This window comes from Lupinus angustifolius, chromosome LG03 (genome assembly GCF_001865875.1).
Source record: "Lupinus angustifolius cultivar Tanjil chromosome LG03, LupAngTanjil_v1.0, whole genome shotgun sequence".
In the NCBI taxonomy this organism is placed as follows: Eukaryota; Viridiplantae; Streptophyta; class Magnoliopsida; order Fabales; family Fabaceae; genus Lupinus; species Lupinus angustifolius.
In genome coordinates, this window is record NC_032011.1 from 21,431,435 (window position 1) to 21,442,181 (window position 10,747).

Below are 10,747 nucleotides of genomic sequence, written 5' to 3' on the forward strand. Positions count from 1 at the left end.
TTTTTGCTTGAAGGGTTAAGGGCTAGATAGTAAGTGTTCTAGGGCAAGAAATTGTTACTTATGTTTGAGAAGCATTTCATAGCTTCTTATAATATATAGTTGATAATGCGTATCAACGTGCACTCCACTATGGTACCAATAAATTTCATAGTGCATTCGTGAAGGCCACCTTTTTGCCATGTACATTTTATGTTCCATGGAAATGAATATGGGTATAATGTTATAAACTATATACTCATTTTTTTTTTATAATATAAGATTATTGGTTTTTTCGATAAGGATCTGATGTACTAAATCATGTCTCAAATTATGTTTCGCACCAATAAAAACATGTCATGTCGATTAAAAAAATTAAATATTCATTACTTTTGCTTCAACATTATTGATACACAACATGAACTAATACATTTTTTAGGACATTATATTTGTTTCTTACCCTTCATGATAGATAGAGGATTAGAGCTAAGTTAGGATCTGTAGTTCCATGCTCTGCAAATTTTGTACAATTTAGTAGTGATGTACAATTAAAATGCATTCATTATGACTAATAAGGTACATGGTCTGTTACCCCAATATATGTATCGTGTCAATCATAATAAAACAAAAAAAAAGTAAATGATTAATTTTTTCGATTGACATATTATATTTTCATTATTATGAGACATATTTTTGGACACCAGATATTTGTTCCAGCATGGCATACTTGGTTAGTTTTTGACTTGTGTATGGAAAAAACTTTATGATAAATATAAACTCATTTTGACAAACATTCTTATGGGCTCAAACTGGAGAAACGAGATATTAGATTAAGTTATAATAAGTTCATAGTTGTAGTCTCTTTTTCTTTTTAATTAATTTCTAGGTGAGTAAACTTGAATCATATGTTAAATAAAATGAATTTTTGTGTTTGAAGTAATTATATGGCGAGAATGAAATATTTTTTATGGAATGGAAAAGGTGGAATCTAATGGAATGGTTAAAGTAATATTTCATTTTTTGGGGAACTTTTGGAGAGGATGGAATGGAATGTAACAACTTTTTATTTTATTTATGTTCAATTTCATCCTCTTCAATTAATTTATTTTTTTGTTTTATGCAAGTCAGAAGAATAAAGAAACGTTAAATTCAGTCTTGCTCCACACAAAGAAAAGTCTTAATTGTGGGATTTTCTTACGGAATAGCCCTTATTCAATTTTGATAGATTTTTTTATACTAACAAAGGTATTTACTCTCTTACTTTTTTTAGCTAAAAAATTAACCTCTTTCAGAATTTGTGGTTGCCGCTCCCAACAAGTGTCGCTCTCAAGAATCGAATCATCAACCTTGGGGATCCAGTGGGGCCTTACACTAGTAGATCAATATATTGTTGGTAATTTTCATAGATTAATTACTCAGTTTACTATGTTCGTCAAATTTTTGTGTTAAAATGGTAGGAGACATGCTTGAATCTTCTTGATGAAACAAGAAAGATAAGAAAGAAAGCTTAAAGAATTGATATTTCTAATTACTGAAAATGAATGAATTGAATTACAAGGAATACGAGAATCACTCTTTATATACTAACTAGTTAATCGATTAATTAAACTCTTAATCGATTAACGAAAACAATATTACAACTAAGAAACCAAAATCAACTAATAACTTTAACTTCCTCCTCAAGCTGGAATGTGTCAAGCATTCCAAGCTTGAAATGATTGTGTTGAACACCACACATACTGTAATACCTCCTCTTGCTGGTGAGCGAATATTCGTCTCCCAATCTTGAAATCTGAAGGGTGAAGCAATACTGACGCTTAACCACCATTTGGCAGAAGCAATTTCATCTGACGCTTAACCATCTTTTTGACAAAAGCTTAACCAACCAAACCAACCATAATTGATGAAAGAGAGAAAATAAAATGGACCTTAATCTTGATCCGAATATGTTGCTTCAAAGAAGAAAAATTACACACTTTAACAATGTTGCGAGGAAGATGCAAAGATATAGAATTATGGTGATTTGAAGAATTTATCTAATGAGGCCAAGTTGGTATCAAACGCAAGTTCATTCCCATTAGAGGATTACTATGACTACATCATTGTTGGTGGTGGAACTACACGGTGTCCATTAGCATCTACACTTTCTTACTCATTATGTGTCCCCCTTCTAGAACGTGGTGGCATTTCTTATGGTAATTTCAATGTTATGAACCAAGAAGGATTCTTGACTACTCTCTTGAACTCACCAAACAATGCAAAAGAAGATGAAAAAAAAAATGAGAAGTGAAAACATCACCAAGATCAACATCAACAACAACAAGATCAACAACAATAACAACAAGATCAACAACAACAACAACAACATCAAGATCAACTAGATCAACAACAACAAGACCAAGTTATTGAAAAATCTAGTCATGTTAGGATCGAGATTCTGATCCATTACATTGTCACGACATCAAATCGAATTATCAAGCTGGAGTCATTGTCATTTACCCTCCAGCTTGAGGGGGACTATTCAAGAACAAAGCTACCATATTTTACATATTCTACACATTTTACACATGTGTTTTATTAGTTTGTTAATTAGTTTGTTACATATTCATGTACTATAAATAAGGTCTTACGCCTTGATCAAATAATGAGAAAATTTCACAATATTCATTTTATGCTTCCGCATTATTTTTGCAATATTCTGAATAGTGAGACTTGAGAGACTTAAAGAACAATTACAAATTTATTATTATTACTTTAAAAAAAAGAAAGTATTTTATTGGAATGCAAAAAATGTTACTTGACTAAAGACCACCCAAATGGAAGGAAAAAAAAAACAGAAACTAATCCATCTGAATTAACAATTTAAAAGTGATTATTTTTAAGATGATCATGGTAAAATTATTGTCACTAACCATTTAATAATTGAATTACTTGTTTGTTTTTAACAGTTTCATCATATTATATAATTAGTAAAACTTTAGTTGAAATTATTGAAACCGTCCATTTTATGCTATCTTATAGAAAAAAACACCAAACTTTTTTTGGGTGGACAAAATCCACCGAAGTTTTGAATTACATACATGATATCTTCAATTAATAGTTGGTAGAATGAGGATATTGTTGGGTCAAACATGATATCTTCAATTAATAGTTGTCGTATAGCATAAGCAATACCATCATAAATATATAATATATATATATATATATATATAAATATGTGATATTTTAAGTGAAATAGTGAATACAATCATGAGTGAGAAATGAAAAACAATTATGATAAGAGTTATATATATATATATATATATATCATACATTATTATAATTTGGAGGGTACAGGTTGGCATTTTTGTACATGTCATTTGCTAAAAACTTTGATAATTAACAATTCATATAGAAGACTTTGACTTTTTCCATCAACAATTATTAAACTTCAACTTTCCCATAGCTTTCAACAAAATGCACAAAAATACCTGCATGCTTTCCATCAATTTTGATCAATAAACGTGAACACAACTATGACTTGGAATAAATTATTGCATTATTAAATAATATAATTGAGAGAATAATAATAAACACTTCTTTTTTAATTGTGTTTGGCAAGAGAACGAGATCCTTTTAAATGATTTTAAGGTGACACTCTAACTTTGACATATGACCCATCTGGGTATCTGGGTAATAAATTTTAAAATTAAATATTTCTTGTAAATTTTATTCCTCCGGAATTTCTCATAGAGGAACCTCCTGTGAGTCGATCTCATAATATCATAGCCTTATAGTAACAGATTTCATGCATGAAAACATAGAATCACATGTTTAGCACAAATTTAGTTTCTTACAGCTGACACCTCACACATGTGACAACATGATTTCTTGTTGATTTAGATAACCTTTGTGTTTGTTTACTTTGTTGTTCACCAAATAAAATGACAGAGCAAAAGAAATTAACTGATATATGATATCTTTTCTTTTGTCAAGGCAATTTCATAAACAATAAACAAACAAATCACTCCAAAAACCAAAAAATCATAATCTCTTAATCTCCCTTATTATGTACATGTCATTTCTCACCCTCTTCTACAATAGATAAGATGTATTGGTCTTCATGAAACTGGAAAATACTGCAATAGCTATGCATTTTCATGGTAAAGATTCGTACATAATCAATACATCATTCATCATTCATTTGTATTGCTTTTTTTGAAAAGTCAATAATAATTTAACATGAATGGCGGATGATATAGTGATATTGTATAAAACTCATACGCTATTACTTCATACATTTTTTTTTCTTGATGGAAAAAAAGGATCAGAACGGTAGAAACTACATATATACAATCACTTTCAGCATGCATCTGCAGAACCAATCTCTAGTTCTGCCCACCAAAGTGGAGATAGCTTTGGAACAGCTGCTTCAGGTGTTATGTTTGTTATATCTCTCAACTTGACACTAACTTCTTTCATTGTTGGTCTCTGCTGTGGATCTTGGTGGACACAAGATTTAATCAAAACAGCAACTTGTTCAAGCTTTTCGACATCGATAGAAGCTAGAGTTGGATCCACCATTTCTTTGATCGGCTGGTCGCCTTGTAAATAGTGTGAAGCCCAATCTTCGAGTGAGCCATTGTTATCCACTGAATAAGGGAGCCTGCCTGTTACCATCTCAAATAGTATGACACCGAAACTGTACACATTACTTGCTAATGTCATTTCGATATGCTTTTTAGCACGGGATTTTTTATCGGGTTTTCCTATTTCATTCAAGAAGCTCAGATCGGAGATTTTGGCGGCATAGTCATCGGTGAGTTGGACAGCCGAAGAATTCAAGTTGCTATGTGGCAAAGGAGGTTCCAACTGGTGCATATGTTGCAGACAGTAAGCCATGCCCATGGCAACTCGAAGTCTCGTTCCCCAATCCAAATGCTCGGCTTCTTGTACTGGAATTCCAAACACAACCAAATACATCAGCATGTTTTCAACTTAATCTCACCAAAGTGATGCCAAATATGATCTTAAAATGCAATTATTCTTGCAAGGTAAACTAGTCCTGATATGAATGGTCCTTAAAATAGTAGCACGGGCTTCAATAAATCAATTTTATCAACCGATGAAAATTTGTAGACCAGAAATCGGGAGTATGTAAAATCAACAATATTGACAGTAGTTGACAGGAAATAGGCATATTCAATCATCAATTTACTTTGTATGAAACAATAACATCAGAATGATAGGTACTCACTGTGTAAATGCTCAAAGAGTGTTCCATTCGGTGCATATTCAAAAACCACCATTCTGGTGAAAGGCTCGTCTTCTCTACAATATCCAAGCAGATTTACGAAATTCTTATGGTTCACTTTTGACAATGCATCTACCTGAAACCATAATTGATTAAGTTAATTACAAGTTTACAATTGAACTGCTTAAATTGAAAATCTACAAATGATTGTTCGTTTGGCGGTGACTTTACCTTCTTCCTAAATTGGGTTTCGGAAGCCCTTGACCAATTATTAGATGAATCCAATGAAACAGACGCCACTGCTATTTCAACACCGCTAGATAAAGTCCCCTTATACACTGCGCCAATGGATGAAGTACCGAGTACATTACTAAAATCTTCACATGCTGCTTCAAGTTCTGATCTCTTTAGCTTCGGCACGCCTGAAAATGTTAAAATATGTCAAGCATGTACAATAGGAAGAAATCTTACATGTGAAATATAAGGAATATAGCTCAAAACCAAGGGAGTGCAATCCTAAAAGACAAATCAATTCGATGAACAAGGATCCAATATGAAAATAATTTATGTTTCTCTTCTCTCTTTCACATTTTCGGGAATATCGAAGCAGCATGGACGTGTAAATTAACTACTATTTTCAGCTATTGCTCTACTTTCGTAATTCATAAGAGGATGAATGCGTAGATTTACCTGTCACAAATGCCTTCTGAAGCTGTCCACTTAATCCTGTGGCCCAAGGTTTTACAGTAGCTACCTTGTCGGTTTTACATAGATATATGCCAATGCCTAAAATGACAAGAAATACAACACCACCTCCAACTCCGGCTATAATAATGACATTGTTATTCTTTGATGAAGGAATTATAGATTGGGTTGGAGAACCAGGAATAGGCAGGGGAGAAGGAGAATCATAATCAGTTCTTTCAGGGGGAGCTAGCTTCGGCACTACTGGTGGTGCAGCTGGAAGAGGATCTGGGGATGGCGCAGAGGATGGAGCCGGGATATCGGGAAAATAGGTTGCACGATTATGAATATCATCATGTTCATGAATACGAGATTGCAGCAGGCTCCGATGAACTTTTCTATTATGACCAACATGCCTTCGAAGCACAAATTATAGAACAATTAAGATCATGACATATTACAAAAAAATGGACCATAAGTTGCAGCTTATAATATCTCTAGACTAAAGAGAAGCAAACGACATTTCAAAATGCTTAATGACATACCATTTGATGGATCTTCGTGTGCCAGCTGGCGTTTTATCAGTACTAGTTAGATGGTTTTCGTTTACTTGTCGTTCAGAAAGCATCTTCAATTTATTAATTTGAGGAGAGAAACTGCCGAGGAGATAATTGTTGTCCAGCAAGCTGCAAAAGGAAGAAAGTAAGTGACTAGTATTGGAAAACAAAATCGCAATAACTAGTACCAAAAGACGTAAAAATGAGAATTGAAATAGCTGAAGAGTATTATCTTACAGGGTTGTGAGTGAAATACTACTCCCAATATCTGTAGGTAAACATCCACTGAAGTTGTTGTAGCCCAAATCCAAAACCTCCAATTCTTTCAAGTGTGCAATTCCTGCAGGGATGAATCCATAAAAGGAATTGTTCCGCAAAATACTGCGAAATTTTCATCACGACATTATTAGACAGATGATATTATTTGAAATCCTTAAGGAACTGAAATACACAATGCAACAAAGTAATAAACAACAGCTTACATAGACTTTATGTTGACAAGACCCATGACCTCGGGTGCTAGACTTCCTCCAAGACAACGGTTTTTCAAATTCCTGGACAACAAAATAATTTCGGTCACTATTGAAATCTCCAAAAAAGTTCAAAACAAAACAACACGCTACTATTTTATAACCAACAATATGAACAATAGTCATTGACATATTGATCTACAAATTTGTAACAATGATATCAACCGTGTATGGAATTGAACAAATTTGTAGAGATAATATAATTAAACAACATAACAAGTTTCTAAAGCAGTTAGATCATACATCATTGAGCAAAGTATTGTCAACAATAAAGAGAAAGCAAAGCATAAAAATTGAAACATGGATCTCTCATATGTTGACCAACAACACAACCAAGGTTTTGCCTTTTTCCACCAGGTGAAGTCGGCTACATCAATGGGACAACATCATAAAGTCCTATCATAAATCACGTCGGTGGATTAATCATTTACATCTAAATCATTCTTATCGGCTCTCCCTCTAAATTTAGAGATCCCTTCTACGATTCTTCTTCACACATGCCCCAAACAACTAACCTAACGCCAGATTCTACTTCCATATGATATACCAAAATGAAAAACAAAATCATGTTTTGTTCTGCATATATTCATGTTCTGATTCAACCCAAAGAACTACACATAAACATTTTCTGATAAATAGATCAGAAAATTAGAACTTACAAGACAATCACTCTGCCTTCTGAGCATTCAACTCCAAACCAATTACAAGGGTCAACTGCTACATCATCATCATCAACCCAATTTGACAAAGCACCAAAAGGGTCACTCACTATTCTCTCCTTCAACTTCAAAAGTGCTTTACCTGCAAAAAAGAACATAACCCATTTGTAAATTTTCCTTTTTTTTTTCTTATTTTCACATCACAATACAATATTTTTCACAAAGTAAAAACATTTACACACCTTCTTCATTCAAAGAGCAACACAAACCAAAGCTATGAAGCAATACACACAAAGATAGAAGGTACAGAACTCCATTTTGATCCTTAAAGAAATTGAATTTCCAGTTTTTGCTACTCATTTTTTTCTTGTAGTGTATCAACGTGAATGGAAAAAGAAGGAGGACCCAGATTGAGTTTTTGTTGAAAGAAACGAACTTTGAACAGAGTTGGAATGAATCAGTGTTTGAAAGTGTCGTAGAATGTAGAAAAAGTAAGTTGAGAGAGATAACTGCGAAATGAAGAAAAGTGTTTGATCTAAAAAACCTTTGTTCTATGACAATAAGATTTGAAAACGCGTACATTCACAATTTTCTTTTATATTATGAGGAAAATATGTACCTAACAGAAATGAAATAATTTTATATATTATCATTATCTGATATGATTTATGTTTTAGTATTACTTGCTGCTCTTTAAAAAATTAATAGAAATGAATAAAAGTTTATAATATATATACTGAAAATGTAAAGTTTTTTTATACTCTTAACATATCATTCACTATTAATTTATAATATTTTTATTTGAAAGTCAATATTCACTAACATATGAATGGTGGTGATTTACTACTGTCAGTATATACATATTAAATCCAATGAATAATATGTTGATTGTATACAAATCTATATATAGACAATACATATATTACAATTCTCATATTATTATTATGTAGAAAAAATATAAAAAAAGATGTATATATTGACAGTGTAAGAGTCATATCGTCCATTATTCATATTTAGTTATCAATGACTTTGAAATAAAAATGATACAAATAAATAGTAAATAATGCATTGACCATATATAAATCATTGTATCGTTAGTGCATAGATATTACACTAAAAAATATGTACATCTGAATTTATTTTTATAGCATAAATATATGGTGGATGACTGGACGACAATTATAAAAATTATATTGTCAATACGTACATTCTTATCTTATTTTTATAATGTTATTGCATTATATCATTCATATTTATAAAACTGTAAAAATAAATTATTGATAATATATAAATTTTTATAATAATAATTTATTAGTTGTAAATATTGGGAACACATATAATTTCTCATTAATTACAACTGTCAAATTGACTCACATACTTTATAAAATACTAATAAAGAAGATAAAATAAATGTATATGCTATTTTGTTTTGTTTTATTCTTGAGTCAAGGTATCTCTCCATGATTAATTATTTCCCTTTAAGGATGGTAGTTGTTATTTTCAACAAAGGCCACTTATTATGTAACCAAAAAAAAGGCCACTTATTATAAGCATTGAATCTCATAAATATATATGGTATTAAATATGATGTTTTGAATTTTTTTTATAAAAAAAGTTATTGCTATTTAAGACTTCAATAAGAGAAAAAAGAACAGAAGTCAAAATAATTTATCATTGATTAAATGAAAAGTAAATATTTTTTAATGTTGATTTCGTTCTACTATATTATCTATATGAAAGTGCCCCAAACTAAAAAAATGATCAAACAAATTGGATGAAAAAGAAATGTAATGGGAAAATGCACTAAAATCTAAAGGGTACTGCTTAAAAAGTGAAGAATGTTGGAAAGTGAAGAGTGTGGAATGAGTTAATCAAGAAAATAAGGCATGGGTATGAAAATAAGGTCACTAATTTATTGGGGTAAGAGAGGTCAGAAAAAATTGTATGAATGTAGAGACACTTATAAAATATTCACAATATTTAATTCTAATTAATTTTTAATACAAGATAATTATTATGGATAGGTATTAAAAAACAAAATTTTATTTATCTTCAAATATGACATATTAGATATGTCTTTATACAAATTTCTCTTATGAGACATTTACCATGTTCATGTTCTTAAGAAACATGCTTTTATTATTATTTTTAAGTTTGCCTTATGGTATTTTGAATAGTGGAATAAACATGAAAGAAATAGAGTGAAAAGGGATATATAATGTTTTATTCTTTGGAGATTCTTTTAATAATGAAATAGAATGAATTTTTTCCCCTCAAAGCATCAAAAATTAATATACCCAAATTAGGGTGGAATCATTAGAAAGAAGTTGAATATCTTTCTATTCAATTTTTATTTTCTCCAAAACTCTCAAGTATATGGTTAAATATATATTTGAAATATCTTTGGAAGTGAATGAGTATAAATAGAAAGAAATAAAATGAGAGAATTAATATTATTGGGAAATAGTTGAGTTCTGGAGTGTCCTATAAAGTTCATTATGATTGTGGATATAAAAAAAAGAATTAAAACTATGTTTAGAGAAACAAGACTTACTTTTATAATCTTCATATTCCAGAAGAATTAATCTTCAACTATCATGATAAATCTAAATATGTGTATTTGAGGTTATATAATTGATCCTAAGTTAGGATAAAAAAGATGAAGTTTATCTTAGACAATCGAAAAGAGCTACCACAAAATTTTATAGATAAGGAATAAAATAAATGAGATTAATTTGCCTGAGTAAACAAGGATATATGTGATATATGATATGATCAAGTTATGAGATATAGATGAAGTCTTAAAATATACATTTATTCCAATATGATTTCATATAAGGTTAACCTTCAGTCCTTACCTCTTTAAATTAAAGAGAGGAAAAAATGGGAAGATAGAAATGTAGAGACAAGCTTTAAAAGCACGTGATTTATATGAGTCAAAATAGGATGAAATATATGAATTGTAAGTTAAGCAATATATCACTAAGATATATAATGGATACCACTTATCATCAAATGATTGAGAAATTATTATAATACTCTAAACTAGTTTGCTGGATTTTTAGTGAAATGTAAGCTATTCATTTTAAGGAAGCATATCTACTATTC

The 10,747-nt window shown here is 30.7% G+C and overlaps 1 protein-coding gene across 1 annotated transcript; it reads right to left on the reverse strand.

Moving 5' to 3' along the window:
• LOC109343630 (inactive receptor-like serine/threonine-protein kinase At2g40270) lies at positions 3,914-8,210 on the reverse strand. Its single transcript, XM_019582021.1, has 10 exons — positions 7,882-8,210; positions 7,640-7,781; positions 6,933-7,004; positions 6,688-6,831; positions 6,439-6,579; positions 5,900-6,309; positions 5,441-5,631; positions 5,213-5,345; positions 4,273-4,910; positions 3,914-4,092 (listed from the first exon to the last, which is right to left on the reverse strand). Exons 1-9 carry the CDS (start codon positions 7,997-7,999, stop codon positions 4,318-4,320), a joined length of 1,944 nt encoding a protein of 647 aa, XP_019437566.1. The 5' UTR covers positions 8,000-8,210; the 3' UTR covers positions 3,914-4,092; positions 4,273-4,317.

Coding starts and splice junctions, on each gene's coding strand:
- LOC109343630 (XM_019582021.1), bottom strand. CDS start 7,999: ATGAGTAGCAAAAACTGGAAATTCAATTTCTTTAAGGATCAAAATGGA. Junction 5,346..5,440: donor AAACCCAATTTAGGAAGAAG/GTAAAGTCACCG, acceptor TTATGGTTTCAG/GTAGATGCATTGTCAAAAGT. Junction 4,911..5,212: donor ACTCTTTGAGCATTTACACA/GTGAGTACCTAT, acceptor TTGGAATTCCAG/TACAAGAAGCCGAGCATTTG.